The 19,461-nt window shown below is 41.8% G+C and overlaps 1 protein-coding gene across 1 annotated transcript in view; it reads left to right on the top strand.

Moving 5' to 3' along the window:
- Window positions 1–12,458, top strand: part of TTC12 (tetratricopeptide repeat domain 12) — a 106,934-nt gene extending 94,476 nt beyond the window's left edge. Inside the window, exons 22-25 of the mRNA XM_069742862.1 lie at window positions 863–964; window positions 5,390–5,489; window positions 9,684–9,909; window positions 12,256–12,458. Coding sequence (XP_069598963.1) covers window positions 863–964; window positions 5,390–5,489; window positions 9,684–9,909; window positions 12,256–12,325 — 498 coding nt within the window. The 3' untranslated portion in view covers window positions 12,326–12,458. The remainder of the gene's footprint in view (window positions 1–862; window positions 965–5,389; window positions 5,490–9,683; window positions 9,910–12,255) is intronic.
- The last annotated feature ends 7,003 nt before the right edge of the window (window positions 12,459–19,461 follow it).

Genomic DNA, 19,461 nt, shown 5'->3' with positions numbered 1-19,461 from the left:
GCCGGCCCTATTTAATGACGCTAAACCCGGATAACGCTATCTCCCCTTGACAAAGCTACCTAACTTGTGGGCGAAACGCGCGTCGGGGGTCGCGTTCGTGGATCGCATCCGGTGCGCCTGGCTCTGGGACTTTGTACTGGTAAGCGCTGCTGAGTATTACTCTATTATTCTCATGCCACTGGGCTTTGTGGATCTATTGGTTTATATCCTATATCTATAGCAGCATGCTTCTATTATTCAGCTGGTATATTGGCCCCATAGTCAGTGCGCACCGGGGGGACATCCACTCATGTATCGTTTTTATCATCCTTGCACATTGCTATGTTTGATTTTTCTATGATGGTATTATTTACACTTGTATATTAATTTATGTGATTTAATAAAGTACTGTTACCTTTCGGATTACAGATACGCTCCTATTGTACTCCTTTTCCTATATTATTGTATATAATTATTATATTCATAGCAACAGTGATTTATTGATAATGATATAAATAAATCACCATTGCTTTTAATAATTATATAATAGTATTCTATAATATATCATTTATATTATTACTATAATTAATTATAAAGTTGTATTATTATTTTTAATATACAGTCATTGATTTATTTTTATAAAATTATTATTAATAATATCAACTGTGAATTATTATTAATAATAATATAATTTAATCACCTTTGCTGTGAATAATATAATGTTATAGACTGTTTATATTATTAAAAAAATAGTATTATTATAGTTATGTTATTATTACTATTATAAAAGTTTTATTATGATAAAATATATATTATTGTTACTAAAAAAAACATTAAACTAATAATAATAACCATACTTTCTCATTTTATCATCTTCCTACAGAGAACTGTGGGTATTCTTAGCAGGGTTCTTCCACAATGCAGAGCAGCAGTAGAGCTGTCAATCAAAGAAGGCATTATTAAGAAGCTCATCAAATTGCTTAAGGTAAGTCTAATTATCAGCGATGAGAATAACGATGTTGGGGAGATGGAATCGTACTGTCACCAGGAATAACGGGGATGGGTGTGATATCTTTAATCACCTGACTTCTATGCCATCCATTGCAAGGAAGCTGTAGGGAGCAATGGGGGATCGCCTATGATATGGGTGAATTGTAGATAATTGGACGCATTTCACGTTGAGCTTAGCCCTGGAACACTTCTCTGTCACACTGATAATTGCTTAATGAGGCGAGCTGCTAGGAGTGTGTGTCATATGAGGTGGGCACATCGGGATGTCACCTGTCATTGCTGCCGGTAGACGGTTAGAGAGTAATGGTAGAGCGTGTCTTCCCCATCGCCTCCAGCCGATCAGTCTAAGAACTAATGGCTTTTATTGAATAACTGAACAGGCTATTAAATGTAAATTCCAGTTTACTTACGAAAATCCATACTAGGCCCAGCAGGGAAATACATCCCTACTTCTGAGGGACTATTTTCGGGGGGCATCACTGTGTCCTAGGTTAAGCAGATTCTGCTGCTATCTGAAATATTGGGGCAATGTTCTTAACAGATGTTCAATTGCATAGAAAACCCATCACCGCTCCCTGCTGACCGGTCCCAGCTCATATACAATCGAAAACACTGTGGTTATGAGTAAATATTGTGGAAAAACATGCCTGATCACTGGGGGTCCCACCAATTGCACCACCTATGATCACTAGGGTTCCCTGTTCCTCCTCACTACATGACCAAAGTGAGGAGGAGTTTGAATGAAGGGTGCGTGCTCAACCACCACTGCACTCAATGTCTGTGGGGCTAATGGAAAGAGCTGAGCTCCTCCTTATCAGCTCCTCGAATGAAGAGTATCACGAATGCTCAACTGTCCTCCAATCATACCATTCTGGTGTTCCTCCATTGTTCTCTACTTTGCTGTGTCTGAAGCCTATACTGGCCATGAGAAAATAGAAACCAAGAAGTACTGACCAAAGCCTAGAAATACCAGCAACTGCAGTTCCCAGTTATATTATTTCCTATGTGGGCTGCCTAGCCCGTCATGCCAGTGCTGCATATGGCCAAGCAGTCATGGCTGTCCGTACCATACATATAAGAGAGGGGGCTCTGCAGCAACTATCACTATAGTAAAGGTGTGTGGTAGAGTTGAGCACTATTGCATTTTGCTGCAGCAATGACTTTGCATAGGAGATGCTGACAAGTAAGAGGAGGTGTTTAATTTTTTCATCCGGTTGCCACAGCTTACCGATGTGGCCACTAAACTGGAGTATTAAATTTTTTGCCCAACTCTAGTGCAGAGTTCTGTAGCTTTAGTAATTATGGTAGGTGGCTACTGTTTCTCCTTGTGGAAACAGCCCAAAAGGTACAAGACGACTTATAGGTCTGGTAATGCTCCATTGGAAAAAGGAATGCAAATAAGTAGAGTTGGTGCAAACTGTCCCCTTCCTTCGGCCAAACATGTCCCCTTCCTTCGGCCATGACTTTGGAGCAGGAGTACCGCCACTGTCTTGCCGTCATCCCTGGTTCTCCTGTGTTTAGCCGGTCTGGTGAGATGGCATAGTTATGGCGTGACATGCATGTGACATCACGCCATGCTGGATAATCAAAAGAAGAACCACGTAAGCCCACAGGTAGGAGGCGGTTCTCCCGCTCCTGTGCAGCCGCCACCGACAACGGTCATGGCCGATGGAATGGGTTGTGAGAATTGATTCACACCAATTCTTCAAATTAGTGATCCTGCAAAAGAAAGCTGGTTATCTAGTGCCACCAATTGGATGTAGCTTCCCTATTAGTCAACGTCGACCCATTTAGGAGCCTGGAGGAAGTACAAATCCAGGATACAAAATGATTCCATTCGAGGCACAGAAATCAAACTCTCTGTAGGAGGGAATTCGCTTTAGAAACATAAGTCTTATTATCTCATTATAATGATCAGGTTACAGAATTTCGTTCTTGGAGAGGAACGAAAACCCTTGGCATATGTGCAATTATAGTGCCTCAGCCTAGAAAAATGTAGCTCTCCAAAGCCATGTACCGTCGAAGGGAGGGCAATGTATGCGCCCATAGCTACAAGTAAATCTTCAGCTCATAAATACAGGTATTAGAACCAACATTATTATAGGTTGTATTTTCCACCAGAACACGGCAGAAATGTGTAATGTAATAGGAAATCTTCTCCCCTTTTCAACTCATTATTTAATAAACGCCTGAAGACTAATATTTCAAGACCATTTTTCCTAAGAAAGTGAAAAGTACTGTAGCTATCTTTATTACATGCAATGTCTTCATTATTTATATAGACTTTATTATTCCAGATTTGTGGTGGGATGGTTTTATTTGAGAACCAACATTTAGGTGCTCATGTAGACATGGTGGCTATACGTCAGTGAATGGAGGTCTTCTACCCCGATAGACACACTGGGGGACATGGACAGAAGAGGCTCCTGTGCAAGAACAATCTATGGGTCCTTTGCAGTCCAATAGGTCATCATAATGCACAATTCCATCTGTTTTGGAGGTGGTAGTGGCCCCCTTACCTTTTGAGCCCCTGTCCAGGTATACCGTACATACAGTGGTCACTGAAACATTCCATAGTTTTTTATATATATATGCCTTGGTATGGAAGTACAGTTAAGGCCCTGTGTATCTCTACGAAATCCATCTAATGGCTCCATACAAAGCTCAATCATCGTACGTCTGTGTGCATGATTCCTAGGGATTTATGTGGACTGCAGAGTCTATATTGAGGCACTCACATCCTATCTTTCTGTACTAGGAAATTATAGGCAAATTCTATGGCTCCGTTATATGGAGCTCTTCTCCCAAAAGCGTCGGACACATGACCGTATTCCAAATACAGCTCCCATCCTATTTAGTCAGGAACGCCGTTACCAAAGCGTTTTGGAAAAGGGCTTTTCTCAACAGGATCTGATCTCAAGCTTTTCCAAGATTAGAATAGTATGGCTCCTTTCTTTCAGAATTAGCGTCACTCTGGGTTGTGCTTGTTATTGTAGCTCAGCTTCAGTCACTTCAATAGAGCTGAGTTGCACTTCCATGCACAGCCCAAGCTTAGAGGAGGCGCTATTTCTGGAAAAAAGGCAGGTATGTTTTATAATACAAGACAACCTCTTTAAGTGTAAAAAAGACATGCCACTTGCTATAAATATGTATTTTTTAATGGATATAAATGGTGTTGTTCTCCTGAATCTGGCATCATTTTTCTTTTTCTCCTGCGTCACTCCGTTCCTAAAATATGGCCACCACTTCCTTGTCTGTAAATCTAGCTTTGTTAGCCAAGTGGGCGCATTACTCAAGGCAGTGACAGTAATTGAGTATTAAAGGGTTATTGCTTTTCAGGTGCGTCCTACCACTCAGCTTGCCGACTTCCCAGTTGGTGGGCGCTACATCTTGACTTGTTGTTTAGACAGAACCATCGTCACTGACCTGATGTTGCACTCTCTCCCGATGTTGCATGGAGCCAGAGGTTTACAGAACGGGATCTTGGTGACTGCACATGCCCAAGACTCGTCAGATAGTAGACATTTATGGACAGCTGGACAGGAGAAGACCTACTGCACATGCACATGATTGCATACTGCTGAGGCCCCTGGTCAGACATTGAAGATTTGACTTGGCTAAAAATAGGAATGAGAGGTGCAGGACCAAAAACACCAGATTCAGGAGAACAGCAGCATCTAGACCATTAGAATGAGTGTGAAGATGGTATTCAGATGACCAACAGCTAAGCCACTTGCACTTATCTTGGTTTTGCCTAAATTGGATTTTGTCATTGAAAATAGATGTTGTCACAGTCATATACTGTAATCACCATTCTAAGTTGGGTCTGGCTACAAATTGCCACTGCATTGCCTGCTACAGAGGAAATTAAGCATTACTTTTGAGCCAAACGTGTAGTGCATGAAAGTGCCAGGTTCAGTAGAGTGTAAGCCATTCTGGCTCAAGCCATGATGTCCATTTGCTCCAACAGAGGGACAATTGATTTACTAGGGTGAAGAGGAAAACACATAATGCCACTGATAAAGACCTCAACGTGTCTCCTGTGCCAGTCAGTATTGGAGCGAGGAGCTATATCTGCTCTGATCCGACACAGCTAGCGATTGCGCTAGCAGTTTAAAGCGGCAGTACATTTGGTACTGCCACGTGCCAGTAGAGAGGGCTCTGCGTGACCTATCTGGCACGCGTGCCATAGGTTTGCCATCACTGACATAGAGGGTATGACTGTGGATGAAGAGAGTCCTCTCTTATAGTGCTGGAAAAGTAAGATCCCGGCCGGGTCAGAGTCTCAAAATCGGGTCTGTCCCGCTGGGTCTGGGACGGTTGGGCGTTATGTAATGTTACTCAATGGACAGTGTGATTTTACTTCCTTTCAACTTACATTGTTTGTCCCTCTACTTAGGCCGGAGGAAATAAGACATCACTATATGCAATGAAAGTTCTTGCTGTATGTACCAAAGAGGAAACCGAAGCAAAGCGGGAAGTTTTAAAGTATGATAAAAGTAAGTGTATCTTGCAAAACAAACCATCTTACCAACCATCAACCTAATTATATTTCTTAAACATGTGGTACCTGCATAGACATTTATAATACATGTACACCCACGATATAGCCCTAGTCATCCAGGTCCAAAGCCCCCCAAGTCTAGAAGCCCCAAGGTAGCCCTGTGGAAGCCATGATTGCATATTTTATACCATAAGCTATGCAATGTACAGTGCCAGACTGTATATATGAAATGTGTTGTTAGAGAGCTGCATGAAAATTGCCTAAATTAAGGTTTTCATTTTGACAGCATAGGAGATAAGTAGCTTAGGGGCGCAGTAATCATGAGCTGTCAGTTATCAAAAATACAGTAATCAGTATGGGAGAACGACTCACGAGTGAGATTCACATTACAAAGACTCAAGCTAGAGAATAAAATGTGTAATTTCCAGATCACGTTCGATGATAAAGTGATGGCTTATTTTATCATGACAGTCACTGGTCGTATAATGCGAGGGTATTCTATACTTGTGTGATCAGTAGGGGTCCAACTTGTGTGATCATCAGAGATTACGAGAACAAATTAGCATAAGTTCTAGTCTCCTGGTGGTTTTGTTTTCTCGTAAAAACTGCAAAGTCTGTCATTACCTATAATGGTGTGATAATGAAGCCTCCTGAGAAAGCAAATTTAGATGAAGTAACATGATGGTTTTCTAAAGCTGCTGACACTTTGTTCTAGCATTTAGCGGGTGTCATAGTAGTCAAACCTCAGATATTTGGGCATTAAAGGGTTATTCCTAATATGCCGTTTCAGGTGCATCCCGCTGCCCTGATTGTTGAATTCTTGTTTGCTAGGTGGGTGCTCCTACATGATTGACAGTTCAGGCCAGCAGCATCATGGCGCCGCTGCCCTAAAGGTGTCTAGAGAACAGGATTTTGGCTACAGTGTTTGCCCAGAACCCATCCAGTAGACCAGTATGGAGAAGGAAAGAGCTGTACTCAAGCTGAGGCTTCTGCACATGCTCATTAAGACATTATGCCCAGCAGGGGCGCACACAGACTAGGCCCCTGTGTAAGAACAATATCTGGTGCTCTTTGCAACCCAACAGCTCACCATAAAGCACAACTCCACCTGTGTTGCAAGTGAAAAGTGGCCTTACCTCTTGGGCCCGTGTGTGACTGCTCAGGATGCACCAATGGTATGTCCATCTTGATCCCGAGACCCTCAGTCAGATAGCAGGCTGTGGCACACATGATCAACCACTACTTCAGGATCACATAACCCCTGCAAGAAGCTATGGTTTCAGAGAGGTTATTAGGTTAAATTAATCCAATGGGTGAGTTATTTAGTGACATGGCCATTTTTTTAATGATGAAACAACCCTTTAATAGCACATACTAGAAATACATGCCATCAACGTCTATCCTTTAACATTTTGTATAAAAGACCCTTCAAATAGAGTTGAGTGACCCATATAGTGCGCTTAGCCTATCTTATAAATTTACAGTGTTTTGACCATATCAATACGTAAGTAGAGTGGTCCCACAAAGATGTATAAATCTACGACACCTATTGCTGAAGCAGACATTATCTCTCATCTGTCTTCCCCTCACATAATTTACTTCCAATTAAAAGTAAGCAATTCTGTGAGATTGAATACGACTAGACTTCCTAATTAATTATTGAACCTGAGGGTGGCTGGTCGGGAGTTTAATCTTCTGCTTAGTTATCTATCGATAGAGTAGAACTGCAGAAGTACCGGTATATTTATTCAGTTACTGGTAATAATGGTCACTTTTTGTTGAAACTTTACAAACTTTCCCCTGCTGGGTCAGCACACGCATACTTTCCAGTTGGTGGACGATGTAGGCTTAGTGAAAGATGAGGAAAGACAGATGTAATGTGTAAGATAACAGCTACTGTACTGGTCGAATAGAACTTGGTAGGAGACCCGTGTTCCCCAATGTGTTTTTGAAATGCTCTGTCACTTGACCGTGCCTTTGTGTCTAGAGTTACCATTATCGCCAGTGTGCTCCACACGTCAGGATTGTGTAACAACTGGAAATCCATAATTTGTCTAGACTTTCGTCATGGGAAGATTTATCTTGACTAGTGAAGTCTGTCTACTTATAGATAAGTGAAGTGACGGATAGTAAGATGCTAGAAGCTTATGCTTTTACTTGTAACTTATTGAGAAATGCATTGTTAGAAAAAGATAAAAAGAAGGAGCAAATGTCCTGTGGATGCATCGAATCAAAATAGATGTTTGGGAAGTAAAATTGTCTTCATAAGGGTAGAGTCACACCATCGTTTCTCAACATCCGAGAAAAACGTTCGAATAAGTCTGATCAGAATATTGATCAGACTCTGTCATCACTTTTTCTGAGGTGTGAAAAAGCAAACTTTCCCGCTTTCTCCATTCTGCGAGTCCATGAAAATGGATCCCGTAGATTTGAATTGCCAAGTTTGATCCCACATTCAGATCATGTCTCCATTTTTTTTCCACCGACCACTCGATCCTGGGAAAAAAATTTTACATGTGCACAGCCCCATAAAATATCATAGGTATAAGTACTATCCACGAAAACCGCAAATAGCACTCATGCGGGAAAATCCGTCGTGTGCATGAGCTCTTGTAGAGATGATCATGTCAATCAAAAAATGTGAACAGGTCGTGATTTGATTCACGAGCATCAGCCAAGAAATAAAAAATGACCAGCACCTTTTCACACACTGCTATAGTGTCACAGAGTGACCTAATAACGACTATGTGGCTAGGCAACATTCTCCATAATGTCGTGCAGCTATCACATTACACGGGCAATCATGGGGGACAATCACAGCCAGTATAAAAGATTAGGGTTGGACAAGCAGTGGCATTTTATGCTTTTACAAGATAGGGATAGAGGTCAGAATTCACAGCTTATTCCAGATAATTACAGAAAAACTTTGGCCCTGAGTCTTTTGGCCTGTAGTATCTAAACGATTGCCTGATAGATATGAGCGAATTTGTTCGAGGTGAATTGTATTCATTTTTTTTAATTGGATTCTCCTGAATCCAAATTTTTTTCCAATTAATTTTCTGCAAATTTACCAAATGGCAGCCAACGTTTTGCTGAATTGTACAGTGTTGGGAAAGGGTTTAAAAAAAAAAAATCATCCCTCACTACTCACCTGTCCTACGACATCTTTCTAGCTTACCTCATTATGTGACATCGTGTTTGGCCTTCTCTCTGCGATGGGGCTTCTGGGGTCACGTAGGTCTCTGATGTTGGTGTGTACGTCATGACATCTCAACATTATCCAAGAGCTTGCCAGGACCTCAGACGATGCCCGATGGGACATTAGAGCAAAGGCAGAGACCTATTTAGAGCCAAAATGCCCTTCATAGAGTGAAGAAGGCCACAGAAGATGTCATACAAAAGTGGACGTTGAGACCCAATGGCGGGCTGTAATGTTGGCAGCAGGACAGTAGAGCATTGAGATGATTATTACATTTATCTCACACGGTACATTTATTATGCACTGCGGTCTGGAAAGATGCCAGAGCATTATAAGGAGTCGGACCATTCAATTTGCATTAAGTAACTTGGATGCAAATCGAATTTCCCTGTCAAAATAGATCAATCTTCCAAATACAAATCTCTGTAAATTCCATCTTCTCGATTGTCGAATATGATAACCTTATTTTCATTTTAAAGCCGTGGTGGAAAATGGCTGATCATGCCGGGGAAGATGATGTCAGCTCGACCATTGAATGGCCACATAAATTCATCCTTCAATATGAAATGCGGCCATTCTTGTGAATGATCAACCATGTACTACATGGATGATTTGGGTTTTCTAAAGGGAAGGCTGAGGTATGTTAGTGACTTCTATAGATGGGCCAATTTTCTTTTCCGTAGAGAAAAAAAATCCTTCTTAACTCCAGCAGTTGGAGTGAATCCCGTCACTTACAATATTATTGCACTCAACCAAGACACTCAGATCATTCCAAATAATTATAGAACAATTGCCGTAAATCACATAACACTTTTCCAGAGTTACGTGGAGTTTCCAATCAGTTGGTCAGACCAGTCAAAGACTGAATGACCTAAGTAGCATTTTATTTAAAAAAGATGAATCCAAGATGGCAAAATTATGTTTGCTTCAATTAATAGTGTGTATTAAAATATCCGCCTTCTGTTAAAACTCATCCATAATTGCTTTTAGGCTTTAGCACCCTGGTGACCCTACTATGTTCCGAAGATGAGATCACAGTTGGGAACGCTGCTTTGTGTTTGGGGAACTGCTTTGATCTTCCTGGAGCAGCCTCAACCTTGTTGCAAACGGATATCCTGAAATTACTTTTGAACCATGCTGGCGGAAACTCCAAGACACCCTCTGTGCAACAAAATGCTGCCATAGCACTCGGGAAACTCTGTTGTGCAGAGCCAAAGTAAGTGTCTCATCCAAAAAGTCCATCAAATCCAGAAGCAGGAAGTCTATGGCAGTGACCATTTTATCATCACCAGGTCAGGCTGGTACTAGGGGCTTTATTTTTGGGGTACAAAATATTGAACCTATTAATTCAATAAAATATTCAGATAAGAATGAAGGCTTTTTTCTGATACTGATCATCTCATTATTTAAAATGCCTTTAATAAAAAAAAATAAAAAAAATCAAACAAAAAACCTAGTTTTAGTAAAAGTCCACTTACCTGGGTTGATGGTCAGGCAAGGATCTGAGCTTAACACCAACACTAAAGTTTTTTTGTTTTTTTTTATAATATGTCAACTTTGTAGAACTATGTACATTGAGATTCATTATTAGTTGTCATTTGGAAAATGCCAAACCAGAATTAATTCAGATTTTAAACCAGACCCCTAAAAATTAAAGGGAATGTGTCCTTAGAAAATGACCTGTTGCTTCAATCATTTTTTATGGTAAATTTATTTTCTAAAACAGATTAATTTATTTTGCAAACCACTATCTATTGTTAAAAAAAATCTAAAAAATCTGAAATCTTATATTTTCTCACTGGTCCCTAGTCTTAATTTAAAGAATTACTCCTCCTCCCATCAAAGTTTTCATCCTCTCAATATATTGCATTCATCATATAATATACCACTGTGTACTTACAATTGCTCATTTTGCCTTCCTACCCAACTAATTCTTCTCTTTTCCATTAGGTTTTTTAGATCAAGTGAGTCAATTAGAAAGCTGAATCCGTCCGCGGCAAGCCACAAAACACCGGCACATCGCTAGCGCGTGCCGAAATGGCACGCGCTAGTGATGTGCGTCCCCATTGCTGTTAATGTGCGCGCTAACAGACGCGTTGCATGGCGTTAATTTCGCCGTGTAACGCTGTCCGTTAGCGCGGTCCCATTAACGCAATGGGAACCTAGCCTTAGCTCTATTTAGAAACAGGAGGTCAGTTTTCTCTGCACAAGTTATGAGTCACTGCAAAAGTTTATGGCAGAGGGGAGGAGTGAGCAGCTGGGACCGGAGTTCACAGGGGAATGATAAATGCAGAGAAAATAGACTCAACAATTCTACATAGAGCAGAGAAAAGAGAAGAATTAACTGGATAGAAAGGGAAAATTAGCAATTGTGAGTACACAGTGCTATATAATATGATGACTGCAATACATTAAGAGGATAGAAAAATTTACGAGGGAAGGAGGAGGGCTTCTTTAACCCTGCTGTTCTGTTGGTCAAAAATGACCGACTTTGAACTTCAATATTCTTTAAAATATTCAAGATGCGGCTCTGAAACCCGTGGCCGACCGACCCATCCTCATTTAAGTCAACCAACCACAAGTTTCAGAACCGCATCTTGAACACCCCAAAAAATACCAAAGTTCAAAATAGGTCTCCCCAGACCGAACAGAACAGCATTACCATTAAGATTTCTACTTCCTGTTAGGCACAAGCAGCAATATACTTTCTCAAACCTTATTTAATCTGATCAAAGGTCAATATACAGGAGGAGGAGGTGAGCTGTGACATCACCTATTGTGAATGGTGGATCCTGTGTTATCTACTGTATATAGAGGTGTTATCAGTCATTGCACAGGAGGAGGAGGTAAGCTGTGATATCACCTATTGTGAATGGTTTATCCTGTGTTATCTACTGTATATAAAGATGTTATCAGTCATTGCACAGGAGGAGGAGGTGAGCTGTGACATCCCCTATTGTGAATGGTGGATCATGTGTTATCTACTGTATATAGAGGTGTTATCAGTCATTATACAGGAGGAGGAAGATCTAATGGGCAGTATAAAAATTACAAGAGTTTTGATTAATTTGCTTTTACTATAGAAATGAATTTAGAATATTTAAAAACATGATGAATGAAGAAAAAGGTAAACATAGAAATCTGACAAGAGGTTGTTATCCAGTAGGCTCTAGGCAACCTACGATTTTGAGGAGATTTCCAAAAACTTTCTCTGTAAGCAGAATGTAATAACATGTATTGATGTGACCCGGGCGCCCAGTTGCTGCTTGCACTGATGGCATGTCATCCGTAGTTAGACTTCTGGTAGTTGCAGACATGGGAAATGTCATTATGATGAATGCAATCCTTTCGGATCTCTTTTAAGGACTTATATTAATAAAAAAAAAAACAAATCTAAACCAAGAAGAAAAGTAAATTTATTGTCTTAATGGAATGTTTGTCCATTTTAATCATAGTTTGCATGTTTAGGAGCAATTACTTCTTAGCTGCCAATCCTCCGGACAGGTGGAACCCATGGCACCCATGTCTTGACGTCTGTCATTCTTTCTTTGTACTTTTTTAGATACATGATGCAACTTCGGGAACTTCACGGAATTGAGATCCTGAACTCTTGCATGAAATATATTAAATAATATCCAGGACATCTGTGTATCCGCAGCAGTGTCGTCCCCTACAGAATGCAGTATATGTATACAGTACATTGTTGGAGTAGGACTGGGTCTTCAATTATTTTTCCTGCTTTGTTATTAAAATATTAAAGTATTGTTGGGCATCGTAAGATAATTTTTGTTAATTTTGTTTTTTAATCTTAACTTCAAGCATTTTGGGCTCCAAATGTTTTTTTGTATTTGGGATTCATTAAAGATGTAGCACTCTTTGCTTTTTTGACTATTACTAGCTGCAGAATCTTAAAATTATCTAGATGTCCGTTAGCGAGCTTGTTCTGAAGGGGAGTTTGTTACCATTTCCTTTGTCGTTTTCTGAGCCTCTCAGTTGTTTTTTGACCACATCAAAGCTTAGCTCAACTCCGATGTGGTCTGAGGTTCAATAAATCAGTACTAAGAAGCCCAGTAAAAGCCAGAGAAAAGAGATGTAAACTCCCCGTCAGCACCAGCTCACTGACTGATCCTTTGTTATGTTATTCCGCAGCCAGCAATGTGCAGGGTATAAAATAGCCGATAAAAGCCAAACAGTGCAAAATTGTTGATCAAACCCAATTGCAAAAACGATTTTGAGGCCAAAGAATATGCATTTAATGAAAAAAAAATATGTACCCTTAGGTGTCAATCTTCTCTAAAGGATCACTTTTTGTGTCTAAAAATTTATTTATTACTATACTGTTATTTTATCGAAATGTCCAAAGATTTGAGGCCAGTATAAAACCAATAAATTCAAGTTTTGATAATCAATTTGATGTATTTATTTTGAGTATTTGAGAAGAGTATGTATTGGACGACTGTATCATTGACTTGTATGAATTCACATTATGATCATTTTACCATAAATATCAAAAAGAACTCCGGCACACAACAAGGCAGTTCCAAATAAATGGTAAAGTTTATTAATCTTCTGTTTTTTTTCTCTTATTTCAAATTTTTTTTCAAGAATTCAGCTTAGAGTGGCCATTGACAAGCTGAATTCTTGAAAAAAATTTTGAAATAAGAGAAAAAAAAAACAGAAGATTAATAAACTTTACCATTTATTTGGAACTGTTTTGTTGTGTGCCGGAGTTCATTTTGATATTTATGTTTTGTTTTCTCCTGAGCACCTATTTAAAATAGTGAGCACCCCTTTCTCTTCCATAATCCAGTTTACCATAAATGTTATGGCTGGCAATCAGGCAACACAGCGTGCAGTAATCAGCGCACATACAGAGATCTGGCAAAAACCCAAAACAATAGGATGAGCTCTGAGACGTGGAATCTCTGTAGACTGCAGTACCTGAACTGTCCTCACACAACTGGAAGCAGCAGTGGATTGCGCCTAACAACTACCTATGCAACTCGGCACTGCCTGAGGAGCTGACTAGCCTGAAGATAGAAATACAAGCCTGACTTACCTCAGAGAAATACCCCAAAGGAATAGGCAGCCCCCCACATATAATGACTGTTAGCAAGATGAAAAGACAAACGTAGGAATGAAATAGATTCAGCAAAGTGAGGCCCGATATTCTAGACAGAGCGAGGATAGCAAAGAGAACTATGCAGTCTACAAAAAACCCTAAAACGAAAACCACGCAAAGGGGCAAAAAGACCCACCGTGCCGAACTAACAGCACGGCGGTGCACCCCTTTGCTTCTCAGAGCTTCCAGCAAAAGTTAATAGCAAGCTGGACAGAAAAAACAGAAAACAAACTAGAAGCACTTATCTAGCAGAGCAGCAGGCCCAAGGAAAGATGCAGTAGCTCAGATCCAACACTGGAACATTGACAAGGAGCAAGGAAGACAGACTCAGGTGGAGCTAAATAGCAAGGCAGCCAACGAGCTCACCAAAACACCTGAGGGAGGAAGCCCAGAGACTGCAATACCACTTGTGACCACAGAAGTGAACTCAGCCACAGAATTCACAACAGTACCCCCCCCTTGAGGAGGGGTCACCGAACCCTCACCAGAACCCCCAGGCCGACCAGGATGAGCCACATGAAAGGCACGAACAAGATCTGGGGCATGGACATCAGAGGCAAAAACCCAGGAATTATCTTCCTGAGCATAACCCTTCCATTTGACCAGATACTGGAGTTTCCGTCTAGAGACACGAGAATCCAAAATCTTCTCCACAATATACTCCAATTCCCCCTCCACCAAAACAGGGGCAGGAGGCTCCACAGATGGAACCATAGGTGCCACGTATCTCCTCAACAACGACCTATGGAATACATTATGTATGGAAAAGGAGTCTGGGAGGGTCAGACGAAAAGACACCGGATTGAGAATCTCAGAAATCCTATACGGACCAATAAAACGAGGTTTAAATTTAGGAGAGGAAACCTTCATAGGTATATGACGAGAAGATAACCAAACCAGATCCCCAACACGAAGTCGGGGTCCCACACGGCGTCTGCGATTAGCGAAAAGCTGAGCCTTCTCCTGGGACAAGATCAAATTGTCCACTACCTGAGTCCAGATCTGCTGCAACCTGTCCACCACAGAATCCACACCAGGACAGTCCGAAGACTCAACCTGTCCTGAAGAGAAACGAGGATGGAACCCAGAATTGCAGAAAAATGGAGAGACCAAGGTAGCCGAGCTGGCCCGATTATTAAGGACGAACTCAGCCAACGGCAAAAATGACACCCAATCATCCTGGTCAGCGGAAACAAAACATCTCAGATATGTTTCCAAGGTCTGATTGGTTCGTTCGGTCTGGCCATTAGTCTGAGGATGGAAGGCCGAGGAAAAAGATAGGTCAATGCCCATCCTACCACAAAAGGCTCGCCAGAACCTCGAGACAAACTGGGAACCTCTGTCAGAAACAATATTCTCAGGAATGCCATGTAAACGAACCACATGCTGGAAGAACAAAGGCACCAAATCAGAGGAGGAAGGCAATTTAACCAAGGGCACCAGATGGACCATTTTAGAAAAGCGATCACAGACCACCCAAATGACAGACATCTTTTGAGAAACGGGAAGGTCAGAAATGAAATCCATCGAAATATGTGTCCAAGGCCTCTTCGGGACCGGCAAGGGCAAAAGCAACCCACTGGCACGTGAACAGCAGGGCTTAGCCCTAGCACAAATTCCACAGGACTGCACAAAAGCACGCACATCCCGCGACAGAGATGGCCACCAGAAGGATCTAGCAACCAACTCCCTGGTACCAAAGATTCCTGGATGACCGGCCAGCACCGAACAATGAAGTTCAGAGATAACTTTACTAGTCCACCTATCAGGGACGAACAGTTTCTCGGCCGGACAACGATCAGGTTTATTAGCCTGAAATTTCTGCAACACTCTTCGCAAATCAGGGGAGATGGCAGACACAATGACTCCTTCCTTGAGGATACTCGCCGGCTCAGATAACCCCGGAGAGTCGGGCACAAAACTCCTAGACAGAGCATCCGCCTTCACATTTTTAGAGCCCGGAAGGTATGAAATCACAAAATCAAAACGAGCAAAAAATAACGACCAACGGGCCTGTCTAGGATTCAAGCGCTTGGCAGACTCAAGATAAGTAAGGTTCTTATGATCAGTCAAAACCACCACGCGATGCTTAGCACCCTCAAGCCAATGACGCCACTCCTCGAATGCCCACTTCATGGCCAGCAACTCTCGGTTGCCCACATCATAATTACGCTCAGCAGCAGAAAATTTCCTGGAAAAGAAAGCACATGGTTTGAACACTGAGCAACCAGAACCTCTCTGTGACAAAACCGCCCCTGCACCAATCTCAGAAGCATCAACCTCGACCTGGAACGGAAGAGAAACATCAGGTTGACACAACACAGGGGCACAGCAAAAACGACGCTTCAACTCCTGAAAAGCTTCCACGGCAGCAGAAGACCAATTAACCAAATCAGCACCCTTCTTGGTCAAATCGGTCAATGGTCTGGCAATGCTAGAAAAATTACAGATGAAGCGACGATAAAAATTAGCAAAGCCCAGGAATTTCTGCAGACTTTTTAGAGATGTCGGCTGAGTCCAATCCTGGATGGCCTGAACCTTAACCGGATCCATCTCGATAGTAGAAGGGGAAAAGATGAACCCCAAAAATGAAACTTTCTGCACACCGAAGAGACACTTTGATCCCTTCACGAACAAGGAATTAGCACGCAGTACCTGGAAAACCATTCTGACTTGCTTTACATGAGACTCCCAATCATCTGAGAAGATCAAAATGTCATCCAAGTAAACAATCAAGAATTTATCCAGATACTCACGGAAAATGTCATGCATAAAAGACTGAAAAACAGATGGAGCATTGGCAAGTCCGAACGGCATCACCAGATACTCAAAATGACCCTCGGGCGTATTAAATGCCGTTTTCCATTCATCTCCCTGCCTGATTCTCACCAGATTATACGCACCACGAAGATCAATCTTAGTAAACCAACTAGCCCCCTTAATCCGAGCAAACAAGTCAGAAATCAATGGCAAGGGATACTGAAACTTAACAGTGATCTTATTAAGAAGGCGGTAATCAATACACGGTCTTAGCGAACCATCCTTCTTGGCTACAAAAAAGAACCCTGCTCCCAATGGTGACGACGATGGGCGAATATGTCCCTTCTCCAGGGACTCCTTCACATAACTGCGCATAGCGGTGTGTTCAGGTACGGACAAATTAAATAAACGACCCTTAGGGAATTTACTACCAGGAATCAAATCGATAGCACAATCACAATTCCTATGCGGAGGAAGGGCATCAGACTTGGACTCTTCAAATACATCCTGAAAGTCCGACAAGAACTCTGGGATGTCAGAAGGAATGGATGACGAAATGGACAAAAATGGAACATCACCATGTACTCCCTGACAACCCCAGCTGGTTACCGACATAGAGTTCCAATCCAATACTGGATTATGGGTTTGTAGCCATGGCAACCCCAACACGACCACATCATGCAAATTATGCAGTACCAAAAAGCGAATAACTTCCTGATGTGCAGGAGCCATGCACATGGTCAGCTGGGCCCAGTACTGAGGCTTATTCTTGGCCAGAGGTGTAGCATCAATTCCTCTCAACGGAATAGGACACTGCAAAGGCTCCAAGAAAAATCCACAACGTTTAGCATAATCCAAATCCATCAGATTCAGGGCAGCGCCTGAATCCACAAACGCCATGACAGAATATGATGACAAAGAGCACATTAAGGTAATGGACAAAAGGAATTTGGACTGTACAGTACCAATAACGGCAGAGCTATCGAACCGCCTAGTGCGTTTAGGACAATTAGAAATAGCATGAGTAGAATCACCACAATAGAAACACAGTCTGTTCAGACGTCTGTGTTCGTGCCGTTCTACTTTAGTCATAGTCCTGTTGCACTGCATAGGCTCAGGCTTACTCTCAGACAATACCGCCAGATGGTGCACAGATTTACGCTCGCGCAAGCGACGACCGATCTGAATGGCCAAGGACATAGACTCATTCAAACCAGCAGGCATAGGAAATCCCACCATTACATCCTTAAGAGCTTCAGAGAGACCCTTTCTGAACAAAGCCGCTAGTGCAGATTCATTCCACAGAGTGAGTACTGACCATTTTCTAAATTTCTGACAATATACTTCTACATCATCCTGACCCTGGCATAAAGCCAGCAGATTTTTCTCAGCTTGATCCACTGAATTAGGCTCATCATAAAGCAATCCCAGCGCCTGGAAAAATGCATCAACATTACTCAATGCAGAATCTCCTGGTGCAAGAGAAAACGCCCAGTCCTGTGGGTCGCCGCGCAAAAAAGAAATAATAATCAAAACCTGTTGAATAGGATTACCAGAAGAATGAGGTTTCAAGGCCAAAAATAGCTTACAATTATTTCTGAAGCTCAGGAACTTAGTTCTGTCACCAAAAAACAAATCAGGAATCGGAATTCTTGGTTCTAGCATCGATTTCTGATCAATAGTATCTTGAATCTTTTGTACATTTACAACGAGATTATCCATTGAGGAGCACAGAGCCTGAATATCCATGTCCACAGCTGTGTCCTGAAGCACTCTAATGTCTAGGGGAAAAAAAAGACTGAAGACAGAGCTAAGAAAAAAAAATGATGTCAGGATTTCTTTTTTCCCTCTATTGGAAATCATTGAATTGGCTCCTTGTACTGTTATGGCTGGCAATCAGGCAACACAGCGTGCAGTAATCAGCGCACATACAGAGATCTGGCAAAAACCCAAAACAATAGGATGAGCTCTGAGACGTGGAATCTCTGTAGACTGCAGTACCTGAACTGTCCTCACACAACTGGAAGCAGCAGTGGATTGCGCCTAACAACTACCTATGCAACTCGGCACTGCCTGAGGAGCTGACTAGCCTGAAGATAGAAATACAAGCCTGACTTACCTCAGAGAAATACCCCAAAGGAATAGGCAGCCCCCCACATATAATGACTGTTAGCAAGATGAAAAGACAAACGTAGGAATGAAATAGATTCAGCAAAGTGAGGCCCGATATTCTAGACAGAGCGAGGATAGCAAAGAGAACTATGCAGTCTACAAAAAACCCTAAAACGAAAACCACGCAAAGGGGCAAAAAGACCCACCGTGCCGAACTAACAGCACGGCGGTGCACCCCTTTGCTTCTCAGAGCTTCCAGCAAAAGTTAATAGCAAGCTGGACAGAAAAAACAGAAAACAAACTAGAAGCACTTATCTAGCAGAGCAGCAGGCCCAAGGAAAGATGCAGTAGCTCAGATCCAACACTGGAACATTGACAAGGAGCAAGGAAGACAGACTCAGGTGGAGCTAAATAGCAAGGCAGCCAACGAGCTCACCAAAACACCTGAGGGAGGAAGCCCAGAGACTGCAATACCACTTGTGACCACAGAAGTGAACTCAGCCACAGAATTCACAACACATAAAGCCACCTGGGAATCGAATGTTACTACTTGTTGATCTGCGCTGTAAGTATATCCTCGATATTTGCCCCACTATGCGGAACATTAAACGGCATCTGCCAATAGGATCAACCCTCCTAATCTATGTACATGGATATGTAGGACATAGGAAGATGAATAAAATGGTATATTGATATCTGTAAACCAAAGTCTTATTCCAGAGAAATCCAAATTTTCTGAAAATATAAATGAGCTTCTAAGATCTATGGGTCTTG

Source organism: Ranitomeya imitator, chromosome 10 (assembly GCF_032444005.1).
Source record: "Ranitomeya imitator isolate aRanImi1 chromosome 10, aRanImi1.pri, whole genome shotgun sequence".
In the NCBI taxonomy this organism is placed as follows: domain Eukaryota; kingdom Metazoa; phylum Chordata; class Amphibia; order Anura; family Dendrobatidae; genus Ranitomeya; species Ranitomeya imitator.
The sequence above is the reverse complement of the archived record's forward strand: the minus strand, read 5'-3'. Positions and strand labels throughout refer to the sequence as shown.